Source organism: Diospyros lotus, chromosome 2 (genome assembly GCF_014633365.1).
Source record: "Diospyros lotus cultivar Yz01 chromosome 2, ASM1463336v1, whole genome shotgun sequence".
Taxonomy (NCBI): domain Eukaryota; kingdom Viridiplantae; phylum Streptophyta; class Magnoliopsida; order Ericales; family Ebenaceae; genus Diospyros; species Diospyros lotus.
Window position 1 is genome coordinate 32,102,844 of NC_068339.1, and position 23,142 is coordinate 32,125,985.

A 23,142-nucleotide genomic window follows, 5' to 3' on the forward strand; every position below is an offset into this window, starting at 1 on the left:
CTTTTTTCTTTTGAACTTATGCGTTGATAAAATGTATAGCTCACATTCCCTTCGGAATTACTAAGATGTCCCAACCTAACTCTTGTGTCCCCACCATCATTGAATAATTTTGTGAAATACTCTTTCCATCTCTCCTTAATCTCTCCCTCATTTACTAATACTTTTTGGTTTTCATCTTTTATGCATTTCATTTGGTTTAGATCCCTTGTTTTTCTTTCTTTTGCTTTAGCTAATTTATATATATCCCTTTCTCCATCTTTTATATCAAGTCGTTTATATAGATTCTCATATGCTTTTGACCTTGCTTCACTAACAGCTCTTTTTGCTGCCTTTTTCGCTTCTTTATAATTTTTTAGGTTTTCTTCATTACTGCACTGATATACCGCCTTATAGCAAGTTTTCTTATTTCTAATTTTCAATTGTACCTTTTCATTCCACTACTAAGACTCCTTAAGATTTGGGGCTCTACCATTTGTCTCTCCAATGACTACCTTTGCCATGCTTCTTAGGGTAGTAGCCATTTCCCTCCACATTTTGTTTGCTTGTCCTTCTCCATTCCATTCCCTTCTACCCCTTAATTTTTCTTTGAAGATTAATTGTTTCTCCCTTTTTAAATCCCACCATCTAATTCTTGGATTTTATTTTTATGTGATTTTTTCTCTTCCAATTTCTTACTTGGATGTCAAGTACCAAAAGTCTATGTTGAGTAGTCAAACACTCCCTCGGTATCACCTTACAATCCCTACAACATAATCGATCCTCTTGTCTCATGAGGAATAATTTATTTGGGTGCTTGATGTGACATTTTTATATGTGCTTAATTGTTCGTCCCATTTTTTGAACCTAGTGTATTGGTTGTGATAAGCCTATATGCCATAGCAAAATCTGACATTTTCATATTGGTTGCTCCTTCAAATTCTCCCTCATTTGATTTGTCTGATCTTGATGTCCCCATTGCCATTAGAAAATGAGTAAGATCTTGTACTAAACATCCTATTGCCAAATACTTGTCATACCAGAAACTGTCTGATAACCATAAGGCATTTCTTTTAAATATTTCTAACTCGCATGTTCTAGAACTATTCAGGATGCCTTAGATGATTTGGATTGGAAGTTAGCAGTAAAGGAGGAGATGAATGCTCTTGAAAAGAACGAAACTTTGGAGATTGTGGAGCTACCAAAAGACAAGAGAACTGTAGGTTGTAAATGGATATTCACTGTAAAATGTAAGGCATATGGGAGTATAGAGAGGTACAAGGTAAGACTTGTTGCCAAGCGGTTCACCCAAACTTACGGTATTGATTATCAAGAGACCTTTGCTTCGGTTGTAAAGATAAACTCAATTCGAGTACTCTTTTCTCTAGCAGTGAATTCCAACTGGCCTCTACACCAGTTTGAAGTAAAGAACACCTTTATGAATGGAAATTTGGAGGAAGAAGTGTTCATGGATCTTCCACCTAGATTTGAGAAGAATCTTAATGCTAACAAGGTGTGCAGATTGAAAAAATCCTTGCATGGTTTGAAATAGTCACTAAGAGCGTGGTTTGAAAGGTTTGGAAAGGCAGTGAAGAACTATGGTTACATTCAGAGTCAAGCTGACCACACAATGTTCTTCAAGCACTCTAGAGATGGTAAAACGACTATTCTGATTGTATCTGTGGACGATATAATAATGATTGGTGATGATAGTGCAGAAATTGGAGAGCTTAAGAGAAAGTTAGCTCATGAATTTGAGATCAAGGATTTAGGCGCCTAAAGTACTTCATTGGGATGGAATTTGCAAGATCAAAAGAGGGAATTTTCATTAATCAACGTAAGTATGTTTTGGATTTGCTTAATAAAACAAGGATGCTTGGATGCAAGGTAGTCGAAACTCCCATAGAACCCAACTTAAAGCTTCAACTTGCCGAAGCCAAAGATGTGGTAAATAGAGGGAAATACCAAAGACTTGTAGGTAGACTCATCTATTTATCTCACACCCGACTTAATATAGCTTTTGCAGTGAGTGTTGTAAGTCAATTTATGCATTCGCTGGATTCAGAGCATTTTGAAGTTGCCTACAAGATCTTAAGGTACCTAAAGAGAACACTTGGAAAAGGATTTCTCTTTAAAAAACGAGGACACCTACACATAAAGGCTTATATCGATGCAGATTGGCAGGCAGAGTTACAGATAGAAGATCTACTTCTGGTTATTGCATCTTCTTGGGAGGTAATCTTGTCACTTGGAGGAGCAAGAAATTGAATATAGTAGCTAGAAGTAGTAATGAAGCCGAATTCTGTTCAGTAGCCCACGGGATTTGTGAGGTTATATGGATAAAAAGATTACTAAAGGACTTGAAGGTTCCTATTTTCTTACTGGAAAAGGTTTACTATGACAACAAAGCTGCAATCTCTATTGCTCACAATTCAGTTCTCCATAACAGAACGAAACATGTAGAGGTGGATAAGCATTTTATTGAGGAGAAACTTGACAATGGGGTAATCTGTATGCCTTACATTCCAACAGTTGATCGAGTTGCCAATGTCCTCACAAAGGAGTTACATAAGAAACAATTTGAAAATCTAGTGAGCAAGCTTGCCATGGAAGATATCTTCAAGCCAGCTTGAGGGGGAGTATTGAAATGGAAAGGAGACAAATCCCTTGATTAGTGGGGATTGACTCCAGTCCCTTGATTGTGGGGAAGGAGACAAATCCCTTGATTAGCCTAAATTTTTGAGTGATTGATTATAGTTAGAATTAGAATATCCTAATTTGTTGTATCCTCCCCCTATAAGAAGAGAGGAGTCATGTTATTCATTTATGGTGAAATAAAAATCATTCTTCTCTTAGCTTATAATTCGGTTGTGCACATGCTGATTGTGATGCAAGCACAACTGTATTACTATTTTGCCCTTGGTTCTTGATGTGTCTCTAGTAGGTCCACTACATTGGGGGCCTATCATTACTCCCCTCCCCAACTTTCACCTTGTCCTCAAGGTGAAAAGTGGGGAATTGCTGTTGAATCATGTTGTAGGGCTCCCAAGTTGCTTCCAATGGTGGTAAACCTCTCCATTGAATTAAAACATCCGAACGACGTAGGTTATTACCCGCTCTTGGGTGAACTCCCAGCACAACCTCTGGTTCAACTAGCATCTCAAGGTCTGCACTAAGTTGATTGGAAATTTCCACACTAGCTTTCAATGTCCCTTTTGCCTCACGTAGCTATGACACATGGAAAAAGGGGTGGATATTGTAATGTGACGGCAATGTTAACTTCTAGGCTACTGGTCCAATCTTCTGTTCAATTGCGAATGGTCCGTAGAATTTAGGAGCCAATTTCTCATTCGGATGGGAAGCCAATGTCTTTCGGCGATAAGGCCTTAACTTTAGAAGGTTAAGTCCCCAACCTCAAACTTCACAACTCTTCTTTTCATGTTTGCCCCCTTCTTCATAACAACTTGGGTCCTTAACAACTGTGTTTTAAGTTCTTTAAGAATTTGATCTCTTTTAACCAACTGATGTTCAATTTCAAAAACAGGAGTAGATCCCTTTTCAAACCTCAATAACTCTAGTGGTTCTCACCCATATACTGCTTGGAATGGAGTTAGCCTCGAAGCTATGTGGTATGAAGTATTGTACCCCAATTCAACCCAAGGCAACCACATATTCCATGCTTTAGGTTTGGATGAAGCAAAACAATGTAGGTATGTTTCTAGGGTTCTATTAAGTACTTTCGTTTGGCCATCTGTCTGCAAGTGGTACACAGTGCTATGATTGAGTTTTGTGCCTTGGAGGCTAAACATTTCCTCCTAGAATCTACTCATGAAAATCTTATCTCTACCTAAAACAATGGAGCGAGGCATGCTGTGAAGCCTCACAATTTCTTTGCCACCCCTCCTACTGTAAAAGGATGTTTGAGCCCAATAAAATGTCCATAGTTATTGAGTCTATCCACCACCACCAGGATTGAGTCCATATTGCCTAACCTCGGTAAGCTTTCGATGAAATCCATGACAATGTCATCCCAAATTTGATTTGGGATAGGGAGGGGCTGTAAAAGTCCTCCTGGAGTTAGGGCTAGGTACTTGTTTTGTTAATAAACAACACAATTACTCACATACTGATGAATATCATGTTTCATTCCAGGCCAATAGACATTAGCTGCAATCCTCTTATATGTTTTCAAAAATCCAGAGTGCCCTCCCACTTTCCCATTGTGGCTATCATGTAGTAGAAGAATTAGAGAAGAACCCTTTGGTAAGAACAATCGCCCTCTATAAATGAGCTGGTTGTCCACCATTTGGAAGTCTGGTCGGGAAGAAGGGTCACGCTGGAGGTACCTAATAACCCTTTGTAGATTTTCATCTATTTCTACTTCACGGGTCAGTTGGTCTAGTTGAATCACTTTAGGAACTGTTATGGCTAATAGGGTTGCGGAATGATTGATTTTGGAAAGGGCATCTGCCACTTTATTTTCCAATCTGGGACGATATTGGATCTCAAACTGAAACCCCATTAACTTTGGCATCCATCTTTGATATTCAAGGCTCACTAATCGTTGCTCCATCATAAATTTGAGACTCTTTTGATCAGTTTGAACCACAAATTTCCTACCAAAAAGGTAATGCCTCCATTTTTGTACCGCCAACACGATAGCCATCAGTTCTCTTTCATAAACAGATTTTCTCCTTCCCGACTGATTAAGAGCATGGCTGAATATGTAATAGGTCTGTGATCCTTCTAATGCCCCTCCCAAACCCTGCCTTGAAGCATCTGATTTTACCACAAATGGCTTGCCAAAGTTAGGTAAAGCTAAAACTGGTAAAGACACCATTGTAGCCTTAAGATGTTGAAAGGCTTGTTCTGCTACCTCGTCCCAAAAAAAGTTATTTTTTCGTAGTCTCTTCGTGAGGGGCCATGCCAATTTACCATAATCCTTCACAAATCTTCTATAATACCTCGTGAGCCCTAGAAACCCTCTTAACTCCTTCAACGTTGAGGGGGTTGGCCAATCTAACATTGCCTGCACTTTGTTGCGATTAGCGGATACACCATGTTGTGATATGATGTGGCCCAAATATTCAACTTCTAACTGCCCAAATAAGCACTTCTTCCTATTAGCGAACAACTGATTTTCTTCTAATACTTTCAAAACACAATGCAGGTGTTATTCATGATGTTCAAAATCTCTATTGAACACCAAGTTGTCGTTAAAGAACACCAACATAAAGCGCCTCAATTTCTCTCTAAATATGTCATTCATCAGAGATTGGAAAGTAGCCGGTGCGTTCGTCAACCCGGAGGGCATGATGAGAAATTCGTAGTGGCCCTCGTGCGTTCTGAAAGCCGCTTTCGGGACATCTTCTGCTTTGACTAGAATCTGATGATAACTCAATTTTAAATCGAGTTTCGAGAAAACCGTGGCCCTGTGTAATTCATCTAACAACTCCTCGATTATTGGAATTGGGAATTTATCGGGGACTCTCACCTTGTTCAAGGCCCTGTAGTCCACACAAAAACACGACCCCCCATCCTTCTTCTTAACGAGCAACACAAGACTAGAGAAAGGGCTGGAGCTCGGTTGTATAATCTCTGCTGCTAACATTTCACGTACCATTTTCCCAATTTCATTTTTTTGAAGGTAAGGGTAATGATAGGGATGAACATTAATTGGAGTAGTGCTTGGTAGCAGGTTGATGGCATGGTCTCTTTTTTTTGGGAGGAGATAGTCCCTCTAGATTTGCAAACACCCCCTCAAATTTAGCCAACACCTCCTCAAGGAACAACGAAGTTTCTACTTGGAGCTCATTGAATTTTGCAGCCAACATCCCTAATTCCAGAAGTACTCCATCTCCATTTTTCTTAAAGGCCTTCATCATTGCCTTCAAAGAGAACAAAGTTTTACTTAGGCTGGCGTCTCCCTAAAATGTTATTTCCATTCCTCCCACATGAAATTTCATAGTTAAATGTCTTCTAGTTTACATTCATCTTCCCCACAGAAGGTAGCCACTTCATTCCAAGTATCACATTATAACTACCTAACTCAAGTGGATGGAAATCTTCCACTACTTGCAAATTTTGGAGGGTCAGCTTCACCCCTTTGCAAATTCTCACCCCTTGCACTGCCATTCCGTCCCCATTATCACTTGATAGCCTGTTGTTTTAGTCCTCGATAGACCCAACTATTGCACCCATTGTTGTGAAAATTGTGAGTTGACTCGTGCAATTTTACGAGTTTATGAGTAATCGGGCATAAAACGAGTCAACTCGCTTGTAGGATTGAGTTTTGGTAAAATTAGACCTCGACTTGCGAGTCAAAGATGTAAAATCGGTAAACTCAGATCGAGTTTACCGAGTTAGTTCATTACTTAGTTTCCAGGTTTTGTCTGTAACTAACATATATATATATATATATACACACATATATATAATCCTTCTTCTGCAAACCCTAAAGGTTGAATTGCGTTCGGTTGCTTTACTCCTCTTCTTCGATTGTTGTGTGCTTTACTACGTCCACCGTCTGTTGCTTTCTTTTTTAATTGTTGTGTGCGTTTGGTCCGATTGTCGCGAATTATGGTGACCGTGAGTATATGTTTTGCATTTTGCTAAGTTTGAATACCCGAATGTCCAATTGCTAAGTCCAAATGTCTGATTATATCATGAGCCATGAGCTCACTCTCCAATTTAGATTATAAATCAAGTCATAAATGATGGCGTATTCCATATAATGATTATAAACAATTTGGTAGCTTCTTCGTCTGATGATTGTGGAGAGAATGATGAATGTTTCCATTGGTGTTACCAACACCCACCATAAATCCATTAATTACAGCATTTGGATAGAAGAAAGCAACCATTTTTAATCTCTTATTTACTATGGTGGCATCGATGTCTCAAAAATTTATGGTTCATTTCCATAAATTTCCAGACAGATCTCTAAAATGCATTTTAATATTTTGAGGGGGAAGAAGGTTGTTTTGCTGCATCATGGCTGTGCTGTTTGTTAGACAACATAAGGAATGAGGAAAAATAATGTATAATACTTTGCTATTTGCTTTGTGCCTAAATTTTTCCTACTTCGTAAGATCATTTTTATGAATTAGTATTTTTATTTATATTTAACAATGTTTGTTGATGATGATGGTAATGTTTGTTGTTTGAAATTTTGATTTTGGATGGATGAATGATGAATTGATGATAAATGGACTTAATATTTAGAAATTTCATATTATTTAGTAATTTTGACATTGATAGATGAAGTAATTTTGAATAGGTACATGTATTTCATTTATAATAAGGATTATATCATTATAAACATATATTTACATAAATTAAAGTGTATTTTGAAATAGGTACATGTATTTTTATGATTCTATTTTATGGACCCTCTTACGATTTCATTTAAAATCTCGATTTTAACAACCTTAGTTGCACTAGCTCGGTTGCTATGAAATTGTGTGTTGCCCCTTCGTCAATAAGAACCACTACTAGCTGCCCCTTTGTATACCCCTTAAGCTTCATTGTTTGTGGTGTAGTCAAACCAACGACGGAGTTTGTAGAGAGTTCAATGACCTCACTTTCTCGTACCAGCTTCCCTTCTTCAGCCTCCAACACTTCCTCCTTAACCCCCACTTCTCCTACCTCTTCATCATATATCATCATTACTTGAAGTTCTTTGTTTTTACACTTGTGACCTATAGAATACTTCTCATCGCAGTGAAAACAAAGGCCCTTCTTGCATTTGGCTTCGCTAAGCCGCTTAAAGGATGGATTTTAGGGGAGAAATTAGGGCTTGTAGCAGGAGGAATGGAAAATCGAGTTGGGGTTGAAGACAAGAATTGGGAATACTTACCCTTAGCTGGATTGGGTAAGACATAATGGGTTTGGAGTGCTACATTCTTATCTTCGATGTGTTGGGCCATTGTCATAATCTGCTCCAACCCTCTGGTTGTTGTACTCGAATCTCGGCCCCTATCTTTGGTTTGAGCCCGTTGATGAAATGGCCTTTAAAAAAGGCGTTAGAGACTTTTGCAAGTAGCACGGTCAATGTCTCAAACAGTAGGCGATAATCCCTGATAGACCCTTCTTGTCGGAGAGCCAGAAAACATTCCTCCAACGTTCCTTCTTGGGTGGAACGACATTTGCTTCAGATCCCTCGTTTGAGTTCTTCCCAGCTCCTGACCCCCTTTCTTCGTTTCTCCCATTGGAACCACGCAAGTGCACCGACTTCAAAACATAGGGCAGCTATCTCAACTTTCTTCTCCTCCGTCAGTTGATTTACTGTGAAATACCGTTCAACTCGAAAAATCCAATTATTAGAATTCTTCCCTTCAAAGATTGGCATCTCTAGCTTTCTACATAGAATCTCCGGCCTCCAATTTCCTCTTGATCCTCCCCCAAACTCCCTACTCTCTTCGATTCTCGGTGATACCTTAGAATTCTGGGTGAATTCTGTGGGTTTCTCCTCCTCTTTCCCTTTGTTCTTCCTCTCCTTTTCTTGTTCCTCCCATTTAATTCTCAAGTATGCAAACTGATCCAACATAATCGCCACATTTTTCTCCATTGAGTGCACCTCCCCTCTCATGGCTTCAAACCCTTTTTGCATACCCCCCATCTTCACCTCCAATTCCACAACTCTATCCGTTAGATTCACCATTAGGATCGTTGGGCTCTGATACCAAAATGGTAGGATCATTGAATTTGTAAAGATGAAATACTGCTTGAATATTGATCTGAGAACTACAAATTAAATGGAAATGAAAGATAGGAAAGGGCATTCGAGAGGCTTTGAACCAAAATGGTAGGATCACTGAATTTGTAAAGATGAAATATTGCTTGAATATTGATATGAGAACTATAAATTATAATGGAAATGAAAGATAGGAAAGGACATTCGAGAGACCCTGAACTTTCCTTGATTAACTCTCAATTTCTGCTTGTCTTTCTCTCTCATTTTCCTCCTATTTATAGGTTGTTGCTTTCCCTTTTCTACTCTCTATAATAGAATCCGGTTGTGCACTTGCTGATTGTGATGCAAGCACAATTGTATTACTATTCTGCCCTTGGTTCTTGATGAGTCTCTGGTAGGTCCGTTGCATTGGGGGCTTATCAGGAGAACAACAATAATAGAGACAAAAAAGGGAAATCTGAAAGGAATGAGAGAGAGATTAGAGTTGAGAGAGAAACAAAAATTCAATTATCATTTCACATAATGATTTCTTTATAGCTCTAGTAGCTTTATATAGCTACTTCTCCTAAGTAAGCAATTATGTAATACCCCGGGAGCCTAGAAGAGAATAGTATATATCGAGAATAAGTAAGGAAGGAAACAACAGCAGCTGGATACCTTTTGGACTGAATGTAGGCAAAGAACTCTGGGGTTAAGCATGCTTGAGCTAGGGTAGCTCAAGGATGGGTGACCCCCCCGAGAAGTTTGCGTAGGCCTATCAGGGTAAGTTGTTCCGGTCCTTCCTATCGCTCAATGTGGGATGTTACAAGTGGTATCAGAGCCGACCCTTGGAGAAGGCGGTCCAATGAGGGCGGGGAGTGGCGCCGGGGCGCGAGGCATGATCAAGGAGCGGCTCCTGGCAGGCCTCTAGGATGACAGCCTCCAAAGGGGAGAAGGTCTGGGACCAGTTGTAAGGTCACATGACAAAGACGTCAAGTGCTCAGGGGAGGGAGAATGTAATATCCTGGGAGCCCAGAGGAGAATAGTATATATCGAGAATAAGTAAGGAAAGAAACAACACCAGTTGGATATCTTTTGGGCTGAATGCAGGTAAAGAACTCCAGAGTTAAGCGTGTTTGACTTGGTGAAATCCAAGGATGGGTGACCCCCTTGGAAAGTTCGCGTAGGCTCATCAGGGTAAGTTGTTCTGGTCCTTTCTATCGCTCGATGCGGGATGTTACAAATTATGTTACAAAGTAAAACAAAAAATACAACTAAAATAACAAAATAACTACTGCTAATTACTATTATATCATTGTGGTCACTTACTAATCAACAGATCATCGGTCCCTACCGCCATCATGTCGTACATTCCTTCCACATCTGGTTCCTTCAACAAAGAGCAATTCAATCAACTCTTAACGTTGTTATTGTCTAATTCGTTACCTAGTACATTTAATGGTTCTTTGGTACATTCAGTTAGAACTACTTTAGCCCTGCCTAGTTCCTTTAAATATGCTCTGTGGATCATTAATTCAAGGGCATCTGATCACATGACCAGCTTGCCCAATCTTTTCGATTCATATACTCCTTGTTCAGGTAGTGAGAAAGTAAGGATAGCAGACGAAAGCTTTTCTTCTATTGTTGGCAAAGGCCTCATTAAAATCTTTGAAAGTATTGATTTTCAATCAGTACTTCATGTTCCTAGACTTACTTGTAATCTTTTGTCTGTCAATAAATTCTCAAAAGATTCTAACTGCTGCACTACCTTCTTTGATTCTTATTGCCTATTTCAGGACCAGAACTCGACGAAGACAATTGGCAATGCTAGAGAGATAAACAAACTTTACTATTTCAATAAGGATTTCTTCGGTAATAGAAAAACTCACGGATTAAGTGGTAATAGTTCAATCTTTGTTTCTGATCCAATAATGCAATGGCATCTCAGGCTAGACCATCCTAGTTTTCCTTATTTAAAACACATATTTCCTAAATTGTTTAAAGGAGTGGATTATTCTAAGTTTCAATGTGAAAACTGTCATTTGTCTAAAGATCATCGTGTTAATTTTGTTCCCAAACCTTACCGTCCTTCAAAACCATTTTATTTGAATCACAGCGATGTTTGGGGCCCCTCAAAAGTTACCACTTTATCTGGTAAAAGATGGTTTATAACTTTTATCGATGATCATACTAGACTATGTCGGGTTTACTTACTTAATAAGAAATCCGATGTAGCAAGTGTTTTTAAAGATTTATTTTACATGATCGAAGCTCAATTTCAAACAAAAATTTGTATTCTTTAGTCTGATAATGGAACATAATATTTTAATGAATGTTTAGTGGGTTTTTTGAAAGAAAAAAGGTATTTTACATCAATCAAAATGTCATGAAACTCCTTAGCAGAATGTCATAGCTGAACGAAAAAAAAGACATTTACTTCAGGTAACTAGGGCTATTATGTTTTCTATGAATGTCCCAAAATACCTTTAGGGAGATGCTATTTTAACTGCTTGCTATCTAATCAGTAGGATGCCCACTTGAGTCTTAAACTTTGAGACACTTTTAAATTCCTTGAAAAAGACTTTTCCTATGTGCTGGTTGTACTTTGAGCTACTTTTAAAAATTTTTGGATGCACTTGCTTTGTTTACATTCTACAAATTTTTTGATCCAAATTAGATCTAATGACTGAAAAATGTGTTTTTGTTGGTTATGCTCCCAGGGAAAAAGGGTACAAATGCTTTAATCATTTGACAAAGAAAACTCACATAAGCATAGACGTGTCTTTCATGGAGAATCAACCCTATTTTACTAGGGGGAGAATATTGTAGAAGAAGATAATTTTTCTAAACCAATAGAAGAAGATAATATTTTGAAAATTTCTAAATCTCTTCCAAATATGTATGATATGATTAACACTCCACTCCACTTTGATAAACGATCCAAGGAAACTGGTGCTCAAAACAATAAAGAACATGATGCGTTTAGTTCATAGGTGCCAAGCATAATGGAGTCGGAACCAAGGAGAGAATAACTAGAAATGAATCAAAGTAATTTGAAACCTGAGGTTCAATTTTATATCAGAAGAAAATTTCAGAGAAATGCTATTGATTCGAATATCCTTTCAGTAACTGAGCAGTTGACATCTTCGGATGATGGTCATTTTTCCACTCAGGGTAATTCTAAACTTACTTCTTTAAATTCTTCCTCAATTGATTTGTCAGATCTTGATGTCCCTATTGCCACTAGAAAAGGAGTAAGATCTTGTACTAAACATCCTATTGCCAAATACTTGTCCTATCAAAAACTGTCCAATAGCCATAAGGCATTTCTTTCAAATATTTCTAATTTGCATGTACCAAGAACAATTTAGGATGCTCTAGGTGATCCAAATTGGAAGCTAGCCGTAAAGGAGGATGAATGCTCTTAAAAAGAACGAGAATTGGGAGATTGTGGAGCTACTGAGAGGAAAGGCAACTGTAGGCTGTAAATGGGTCTTCACTGTAAAATGTAAGGCAAATGGAAGCATAGAGAGATATAAGGCAAGACTTGTTGCCAAGGGGTTCACCCAAACATATAGCATCGACTATCAAGAGACCTTTGCTCTAGTGGCAAAGATAAACTCTATTCGATTCCTCCTCTCTCTCGCAATGGCCTAAGATTGGCCTCTACACTAACTCAATGTAAAGAATGCCTTCCTAAATGGCGATTTGGAGGAAGAAGTGTATATGGACCTCCCACCTGGATTTGAGAAGAGCCTTGGTACCAACAAGGTATGCAGTTTAAAAAAATCCTTGTATGGTCTGAAACAGTCTCCAAGAGCATGGTTTGAAAGTTTTGGAAATGCAGTAAAAAGCTATGGTTATACTTAGAGTCAAGCGGACCACACAATGTTCTTCAAGCATTCTGGTGACGGTAAGAAAACTATTTTAATTGTCTATGTGGATGATATAATAATGACTGGTGATGATAGGGGAGAGATTAAAGAACTTAAGAGGAAACTAGCATATGAGTTTGAGATCAAGGACTTGGGACTCCTAAAGTACTTCATTGGGATGGAGTTTGCAAGATCTAAGGAGCAAATCTTTGTCAACCAACATAAGTATGTCCTGGATTTACTCGCTGAAATAGGAATGCTAGGGGGTAAGATAGCTAAAACTCCCATCGAACCTAATTTGAAGCTACAACCTGTCGAACCCAAAGATGTGGTAGAAAGGGAGAAATATCAAAGGCTTGTGGGCAGACTCATCTATCTGTCCCACACTCGACTTGATATAGCATTTGCAGTAAGTGTAGTAAATCAATTTATGCACTCACCAGGTTCACAACATTTTGAATATGTCTATAGAATTCTAAGGTACCTAAAGAGAACTCCTGGAAAAGGTTTACTCTTTAGAAAACATGGACATCTTCACATAGAGGCTTATACAGACGTAGATTGGGTAGACAGTGTTACTAATAGAAGATCTGCATGGGGTACTACACCTTTGTGGGAGGTAATCTCGTCACTTGGAGGATCAAGAAACAAAACGTGGTGACCAGAAGTAGTGTTGAAGCTGAATTTCGTTTAGTTGCCCACAAAATTTGTGAGGTCATGTGGATAAAGAGATTCTAGAGGACTTAAGGGTCTCCACTCCCTTACCAGCTAAGGTTTACTGCGATAATAAAGCTGTGATTTCCATTGCCCATAATCTAGTACTCCATGATAGGACAAAGCATGTAGAGGTGGATAAACACTTTATTAAGGAGAAAATTGATAATGGGGTAATTTGTATGCCCTACATTTCAATAGTTGATCAAGTTACCGATGTTCTTACAAAGGGGTTACACAAAAATCAATTTGAAAAATTAGTGAGCAAGCTTACCATGAAAGATATCTTCAAGCCAGCTTGAGGAGGAGTGTAGAAATGTAGGAAATGGAGACAATGGATCCATACTTTATGGGATCCCACAAATTGAGGAAACATGTATCCATGTTTCATGGGTTACATGTATCCATGTTTTATGGTTTTTTACTTTTCTATCTTTTGGGTGTGTATATAAGATGTTGCATGTAGATTAGAGTTTGTGTGGAGATATCATTGTATTCCATATTTTTTTTGGTTGGTTATACTATCTCATGGATTATGGCATGCAACTCACCATCCTTTATCAATAGCATCTCATACTAAATCAAAGGTAGTATCCCATGTGTTAGTCCGTACTTGACTAATCATAGTCCTTTTCTGAGAAGTCTAAGAACTGAGAATTATCATTAAGATATCTTTAATACAAAGGTCTTTAGTCACATGTTCTTAACACTTAGGAGTAAGACTTTTAACAGGAAATCTAAGGACTCATTCATATATATATATAATGATTGGAGAGCTATGAATGAAGATATGACCTCAAAATATGAAAATACATTTTGTTGTATATATGTGCAATAATCACATCATTAATTCCATTATTACAATTTGCCAGATGTCATCTAAATCTAGCATTAGGGAACCAACACTAACACTTAGTGCCCTAATGTTAGATTTAGATGATATCTAGTATGAGTATTGGGTCCGATGATATAGTCTTGCTTGTTATTTAAATGGTTATATCTTCATTCATAACTCTTCACTTATTTTATGAATGAGTCTCTAGATATCCTGATGATCTTATTATTAAGTTATTAAGAATATGTGATAAAGATCTATAACATATAATTTCTTAAAGGTATTTATAGTTCTTAGATTTCTCAGAAGGGGACTATGATTAATCGATTACGAACTAGCGCATGGGTTATTACTTTTGATTAATATTAGATTCTAATGATAAAAGATGGTGAGTCACATGCCATATTGCATAAGATGTAGATAGTCGACATGTGGGTAGGTGTTAGTTGAACATTTACTAAATGTGATGTCTGTAACAGATCACGACTTAGAGGATTAATGATCTATTAATGGATTTCGATTGTGTATCTGGTCCTTACACTGGAGGCGACATAATTGTCTTGTACATTGGTGTCGAGGATTTGCCATTGAATGGAACCCCATCCCAAGTGAGAGATGGGGATGCTCTTTGTGCGGCCTCTGTGTAGTGGTGTATGGAGGCAGATGATAGTTGATGGGATCCACTGTCTTCCAGCGTGGGGTAAACATCCTATGTTATCTCAGCAAGTTATGTGGTTATGACTACACTATTTCTTATAAACTTGAAAGAAATGACCAGGTTGCAGATGCCTTGTCAAGACAAAATGCTCTTGCTAGTCAAGAGGAAGGAGAAATTGCTGGCCAAGCTCTCTTTTGATGCCCTTTTCTAGACCAGTGTTTGGGCTCTTACATAGGTTGAAGGAGGAGAATCAAACTGATGAAGAATTGAGAAGCCTGCATTATAGATTTCAGCAAGGGAACTCCAAGATGACAACTACCAAGTACATAATGGGCTCCTATGTTATAAGGGAAGGATGGTGCTTAGTTCAAAATCTCTCTTGAAGGAGCGAATCCTACAAGAATTTCATGATTCTCCATTTATTTATTTATTTTTTTTTTTGGGGGGGGGGGGGGCGCATGCTAGACTTGCTGCTACAACCTACAAAAGGGCTGCAACCCGTTGTTCTTGACCTAACATGAGAAGAGATGTTCAAGAATATGTGCAAAGGTGCACCATATGTGAGCAAATGAAGAATCTTAGAACCAAACCATGGGGCCTTTTACAAGCTCTACCCATACCACAAGATGTCATTGAGGACCTCTCTACAGACTTCATTGTGGGACTTCCAAAAGCCTAAGGGTACAATGCTTTATTGGTGGTGGTTAACAGGTTAACCAAAAATACATATTTTGAACCTCTTCCTTCACAATATACAGCTCAAAAGGTAGCCTCCCTCTTCATACAGCTAGTAGTTAAAATGCACGGCTTTCCCAAAAGCAAAGTGAGTGATAGGGATCCCCTTTTTCTCAGTAAATTTTGGAAGGTTGTCTTTAAGGAGAGTGGAACTAATCTACAAATACAACTATTCTTACCACCCATAATCAGATGGTCAAACATAAGTCCTCAATAGGGTATTGGAATCTTATCTAAGGTCCCGTGTGCAAGGTTTCCCCCAAGAATGGGTCTAGCTCTTGCTTTGGGGCAGAGTTGTGGCATGACAGTGCTTATCATTCAACTATTAAGATGACTCCATACCAGGCTTTGTTTGGAAGAGAACCTCCCAAATTACTTGATTATGTCATGAATGGTACCATGGTAGAAGTTGTCAAACAAACTCTAATCCAAAGAACTGAATTGCTGAAGTTTTGAAAGAGAACTTGACTAAAGCATGTTGAATATTGATTCAAAGTTGCTGATTTAGTGGATTGGTTGGGTCAAAATTCTGTTTCTGTTTGCTGATTTAGTGGGTTGATTGGGTCAAAATTCTGTTTGCTGATTTAGTGGGTTAAGATAATTTCGTTATTTTTTAAATTTAAGTCCAGCAATAAATTCTATTTTTTTGTTATTCAGTTAACATGTATTGTCTATTTAAAGGCATGATGATATGAATAAAAATAATGAGGTTACAGCCTTTCACATTCATGTTTTTTTCAGCTTTTGTTCGTTAACTTCATAGCTACCAATGTCTTTAAAATTCCAATAGTGGTATTAGAGCATTCAATGATCTTAAAAGGCCTGTGAGAGAGAACCCATCAACGCCTTCTTTATTTCTATGGCTTCCACCAACACATCATCTCTTTCACCACTAGTTTTTGATGGAGAAAATTATCAAGTATGGGCTGTCAAAATGAAAGCTCATTTGAGAGGTCTCAATTTATGGCAGTGGGTCGAAAGTGAAAGGGGGATATCTCCGCCTGGCAACAATCCTACGGCAATTGAAGAGGAAACGCTCTTCTAGTTGGTGAGAAGTGCACCAAGAAGAATTTTTTGGAGAGAAGTGCTCCATGAAACTGAATTATTATGTTTTTCAACATATGAATGAAGTATTGATTGTGATGAGAAGTGCATCAAGAAGTGAAGAGAAGTGCTTCACAATTGGGAAGGAATTTGGAGAGAAGTGCTCCATAAAAAGTTGAAGTTTTGCAACTTTGAATCAAGGAGGAATGTTGAATATTGATTCAAAGTTGCTGATTTAGTGGGTTGATTGGGTCAAATTTATGTTTACTTATTTAGTGAGTTGATTGGGTCAAAATTCTGTTTACTGATTTAGTGGGTTGATTGGGCCAAAATTCTGTTTGCTGATTTAGTGGGTTGAGATAATTTCGTTTTTTTAAATTTAAGTTCAGCAATAAATCCTATTTTTTTGTTATTCAGTTGACACGTATTGCCTATTTAAAGGCATGATGATCTGAATAAAAATAATGAGGTTACAGCCTTTCACATTCATTTTCAGCTTTTGTTCGTTAACTTCATAGCTACCAATGTCTTTAAAATTCCAACAAAGCACAACAGCAAATAAAGGCAAGTTATGACCAGCATAAAAAGAAATTACTCTTCAGTGAAGGGGATTGGGTATGGGTCAAATTGCAGCCTTATCGGCAACATTCTTGGCTCATAGACAAAACTACAAGCTTAGTCCAAGATACTTTGATCCATACTCAGTTCAAAAGAAGATTGGTACTGTAGCTTTTACCAATTGGCCCTTCAACTTCAAAAATACACCCTGTCTTCCATGTGTCTCTCCTCAAGCCTTACAAAAGACCTTCCCTAACACAACCAGTGGTACCTTTACCTAAGGCAAGTCATGCTAATCAACCTGAAATTCTTCCTCTTGCCATTCTAAACACTAGAAGGATGGTGCATAAGGCCAGGGTGAAGATAGGAAGTCTGAGTGCAGAGGGAAGGATTGCCCCTTGGAGAGGTCACATAGGAGGATTACCTCCAATTTGTAGCTCTCCACTCTCACCCCAAACTCGAGGGCAAGTTTGATCTTGCAAGGGAGGGTGATGATAATAGGTTGTAGCTGTAACCCCTCGAGCAGGCACCGATGGAGAGGAACAAGGCAAGAGAAGGAGCCAAAGACAGAAAATGATACTAGCAAGATTCTTGGGTTAAGGGAAGGAGGGAATGAAAGAAGGCACTAGATTATCATAGGGGGTATTTTGTAGTAATGGCTTGGGAGTTTGTTGGAGGCCATGTGCCAATTTGTTAGAATTCTGTCCAAATTACCATATTATCCAAGTTAGTTGGAAAAGGGTCCTTAGAAAGCCTACCTTGGTAATAAATATGGGGGAATGAGAATTGAGACCCTTTTTCTTCTCCCCATTTCTTCTTCTATACTCATCTTCTCTCAAAATTCTTTTATGCATTTCTGTTCTCTTTGAATCCAATTTATTGTTAATCAACAAATTCTCAAGGGGCTAATCACTTCCTCTAAGTAAGGCCCTATTAGTGAGAAGAGGCGGTGTTGCACACTCACTGTAGGGATTCTGCTTGCTGTCGACATCTGCCATGTCTGTTGTGCTCCTTGCCTCCAAATTGTTGTCGCCTCATCTTCTTCACTGTAGCCTCAACCACACTCTTGCTCTTTCCCCTCCTATCGTCATAGATTGGGATGAAGCAAGGGGGAAACCAGTGAAAGGCAAAGAGTAGCAATGCCTATGACGAGGCTAAAAGTCCCAACTAACAACCCCAAAAGCTCAAAAAACTAAGAATTCCTTGTAAATCTCTCGGGTCTACAGAAGGGGGTAGGCGCATAATTTGATTTGTTTCCACTTTGATAACACCTTTCCAATATCTTGGGTCTCTAGCTTGTACAAAACTCTCTTGATCGAGGTTTCTCTGTGAAACCCCAATCAATGAAATATGAGGTGATGGGAAGGAAGGGAGGGAGAAGGTGGTTGAGGTAATGGTGGAGAAGATGAGGCAGCGACAATTTGGAGGCAAGGAGTGAGGTGACACATGGGGTAAGCTTGCAACAACTAGAATCCCTCTGGCAAGTGAGCATCCCCTCGTGGTGATCTAGTAACAATTAATTTTAACAGAGTGTAAACACTAGAGTAGGATTATATGTTGTAGTTGCCTATACATAGTTGTTTAGGATGTAATTGAATGTACATTTTTATTATTGATTTTGATATTGAGACATTGAGTTGAGCTTTAGCTTGTTCTTGTTTTCTCCCTGCTTTGCATCAATTGACAATGCAGAAAAAGAAGCACATTACTCTCATTACTATTGCAGCATAACATGTGCCTTTGAAGGAGTGATTGTTCATGTTATTGAGATCTACCAACCAGATAAAAATCCTGATTTGGAAAGGAAGCTGGGACTTTCAAATAAACTTCAGAAGATAATAGGAAGATAGAGATGTGGAAGAGACCAAAACAAGAGGATAAAAAAATATTTACATCAAAACCCACTAGAACCTCCAAGAGTCCAAACCTTGTAATCTACACATGCGCATGTGCCCACACACAGAGAAAAGAAAAATGATGGAAGAAGCAACCATATCAAGTAAACCAAGGAGATCTTAGACTTTCCTATCATTAAAGATTATGATAGAAATGAGAACTCCCAGAAATATAATCAAAGGAAACTAGAGACATGGTTGCAGTGGAGGCAAGGGAGGTGATGATAAGTGAGGATAAGATTGACATAAAGAACCCATCTCCACCCACCATTGTCTTTCCAAGAGTGGACTTTTTCACCCCTACCCACCTTATATTACGTAAGTGAAAGAAACAAAGTAGTTACCTATGAACTTCCCAGCACTTTGATCGAAGGATGGAGACTAGCCTTTGGCTTCCATCCATTCTGTTGGAAGGCACATTTACTTTTAATCACTTTATACTAAAGAGAATTGGGTTCTAGAAGAAAACGACATGGTCATTTGTACATTGGAGAATATATTTTAGAAACCACATTTCCCAGAACCAAACCCCTAGCTAAAGAGGGTTTACACACCTATTCCCATCTCAGAAGATGCTCTCTCTTCCCCTTGCACACCCTAGACCAAGGAAATTTTCTCATTAACCTCTCAATATTCAAGCAACCTTGCCATGGATTTTAAACAAAGACAGGTAGTACATGAGGATAGAGGTGAAGCTAATAAGAAAATCTTTGCCACCTAAAGGAAAGAAAGGCCCGCTCCAGCTAGCAAGATTTTGAGATTCTCTCAACCATCAGAAGCCAAAATGAAAGGTACCTTGTATTACCACCTAAGGGAATTCCTAATTCAAGGTCCAGTTATTAAACCTCATACAGACCAAAGAAGTGAAAGCTTTACTCCGTGTTTCATCCAAATGAAATCTAGCCAAGGAAGATTTAGATAGATTAATTTTAAGCACATATATCTTCTAAAAAATCTGAAGCAAAGTAAATGCATTCAGCAAACATTCTTTGTTATTAGCAAGATTAGAATGGTATTATTAGCAAGCTGCAAATGAGAAACTTAAATGCAATCAGGGGGGCGTGAATACAACCACTACTAACCCCCTTATCAAGCATTCCACTCAAATCATCATCCACCAAAGTCACCAAAAAAAGGGGAAGAGGATAATCTTGTCTTATCCCCCTAGAAGCAGGAAACCAAGAACTAGGCATGCTATTAATGACAATAGAGAAAACAACTGAATTTGAACTGTCCATCATCCATTTACACCACCTTTCCCCAAAAAATTCATCTCAAGGACTTTGTATGAAAACCCCAACTATCCTTCTCAAAGCTATGCATCCATTTACACCACCTTTCCCCAAAAAATTCATCTCAAGGACTTTGTATGAAAACCCCAACTATCCTTCTCAAAGCTATGCATCTTGTTACACTTACTAGGTTAGACACCTGCTGCTTGCTTCATCAATTAAAATTCTATATTGAAAATGTTCAACAAATATAGATTTCGCTTGCATATATTTGCAGATGCTGTCAATCAAGATTTTTTTTTTTTCTTGGCTAAGAAGAAAGGATACAAGAAAGGAAACAATAAACAGAAGCAGGGCAACAAAGGAGAAGATTAACAGGAAACTTTCTGTCTCCACCTGCTCAATCAAGCATTCTGGTATACAAGGAGGAAAAATCAGTCCTTCAACCTTGGATCTAAAGCTCCAAGCTGCAAGGCCATGGGCAAGCTGATTTGCATTTCAATTAATTTGTATATATTTTTTTTCTTTGAATCATTCTTATAATACTCCATCTTGGCGTATTAGTATGTTAGGCTTTATGCTTAATTTTTATCCACTTAAATAAATTTAAAAAAGACGTTTCACATTCACAAGCATGTCTACTTCCAAGGTGTTGTGTTTATATATATTAGATAGATTCAGATATTGATCAATCACATTCCAAATGCATATCAGAGATTGCTGAATTATTTTTTAATATATTTACAAGTAGGCATGTATCAATCACTTGGAGGCCACAGAGATCTCTCAAAAGAGTTTACCTGTTTGTTGCTTAATATGCACAAGAAATTACACATTAAGAACCTAAATTTCTAGTGGAAAAATATGGGAAAAAGTCCATTAATTTCTCATCTTGTACGCTTTTCAATTTTTAAAATTATAAGATCAAAAACTCCAACTTATTTTCAATAGAGTGCTCTAGAAGATGTATTAAGATTAATATGAAAAATGCATTTTGTTTTAGTGTTTTTGGTAGTGCACTTGTAATGTAAGGCATTAAGATATTTTAAAGTGTCTCCATGTATACATGTAAGTACACTTGTATTTAGTCATTATTTCATCCATAACATGTTGCATCATTATTGCATGCAAAGATGTTGCATAGACATACTCCCACAAATGAATTTTTCATTAGTAATCAGACTGCATCAGTGTTTAATGATTTGTTTGCGTTAATGTTTTCATATTTAGGATGATTGCATTCTAACATTTATGTTGAGACTCTTGAGTTTTGGTTGGGTATCATAGAAAACATGGTAATGCTATCATGCTTTCTGCTAAACAAACTATATGGCAAAGGGAGGAGAGGACAAAATAAAACTGATGAAAGATTACTCTTATTTTGTTTAGAGTAGTTATCCAAACGAGTGTTTTAATCTTTTCAATATTTCTTCCTTCAGGCAGTGAGATGCTTAATTTGGCAGTGACTACCCATCCTGTTGCACGTTTTCACGCTTTATCTGGATTTTATGCTGTTTACACTATGCTAAATTTGGAGTCAAGGGCAAATTTGACGAAGATTTGGGAGAAGGGGCAACAGATATGTTCAAAATCATGGCATGAGTTGAACAGTATTTCTGGAAACCAAAAGTATGCTGCACAATATTGTTTTCAGGTTCCCTATTTGGCATCGTTGATTGAGGATTCTCTTTGTCTCAGTGACAAGGAGATCATTTTTGGACCAGGAGATGTTTCTTGGACAATGGGAGCTGCATTGGTAGAAGGGGAGTTGTTGTGGCGTAGTTCTTCCAGAGATGAGACTAGCATTTTAACTCGAACGAATACTGGGGTAATCTCTAAGTCCATTTTTTTGTTGTTTGTTCTTGTATGCCTACTGTTCATTGTTTATCATAGACAAGTCAAGCTCCCTATGCCCAGCAGGAAGAAAGCAGCTGTTGGGGCATTATCTTTGCCATCTTTTGTTCCTTCAAATCTCCGTCCTAACTAATTTTTGTGCCAGCTTGTAGTCAGTCTAAGCTGCTTGTACAACCAAGATACAGCATCTTTCTCAACACTGAAAAACACATTCCTAAAACTTGGCTTTGCTGCAGAGGCAGTGCAAGAAGGGTAGTAATTTGTGTCGGCATTGTGCACTTAGTGATTCATATATAATTATTATTACGTATTGTGTTGATTGCGGAAAGGATTATGCCGTATAGTTGCACTGTTTTGCAAATTCTGAAAACTCATTTTCCACAGGAACTTCTCAATGGTATGGCTGGGCTAAGTTGGCTTTGAGCTATATATATGTTTTTCTTTTCTTTTTTTTTTTCTTGGCGCTGTTAAATCTGAAACTGTTTCCTTTAATTCCTCCTAGGAATTAGGATGAGGATAGTATAGTGCCTACAACTATGGGCGCGCCCCTGTTGCTGCTGTTGTGTTGCTCACTTTGGCAAATATTTCTGCCGTAGTTTATAATTAGTGCTTAAAATTTGACGTGGGAGGTTGACTTAGATGATGTAAAAGAAAGATTTTAGTCAGCCATCCACATCAATCCGAACTTAGTGGTTATTTAAAATACTGAGAGTTTATCACTAAAACGAAACCATTTACTGAAGTATACGTTTTTGCCATTCAGATGCCACAATAGGAAGGGACATATGGACAATGAAAGAGGGATATGTTCAACACTTAAAAAATTAACAGATAAATTGAACCTATATTCGCTGAGATCCCACATAATTTTAGAAAATGGCTCTAGAGATCTTATGTTTTTTTTTTTGTTGCTCGGACATTCCCTCTGTTATAAATGGTGTTGATTAAGCCCTGATTAAGTAAAACTTAATTAATTAAATTTTTTATTAAGTTGAAACTAATCCAAATAAAAAAATAGCAAAAAAGCTCACCAAACTAGAACCATTACCGATAATGGGTTTTAGCTAGCAATTGCACTTGTTATTTGTTTCT

The 23,142-nt window shown here is 37.9% G+C and overlaps 1 protein-coding gene across 2 annotated transcripts in view; it reads left to right on the plus strand.

Annotated features, from left to right (window-relative positions):
* Positions 1-22,431, plus strand: part of LOC127795319 (probable apyrase 7) — a 34,551-nt gene extending 12,120 nt beyond the window's left edge. The window contains exons 2-3 of one of the 2 annotated variants that reach the window (XM_052326923.1): positions 21,636-21,825; positions 21,895-22,431. In XM_052326923.1, coding sequence (XP_052182883.1) covers positions 21,636-21,825; positions 21,895-22,183 — 479 coding nt within the window. In that variant the 3' untranslated portion in view covers positions 22,184-22,431. Of the gene's footprint in view, positions 1-21,635 lie in introns of both variants that reach the window. The other variant, XM_052326922.1, reaches the window with a different exon arrangement.
* The last annotated feature ends 711 nt before the right edge of the window (positions 22,432-23,142 follow it).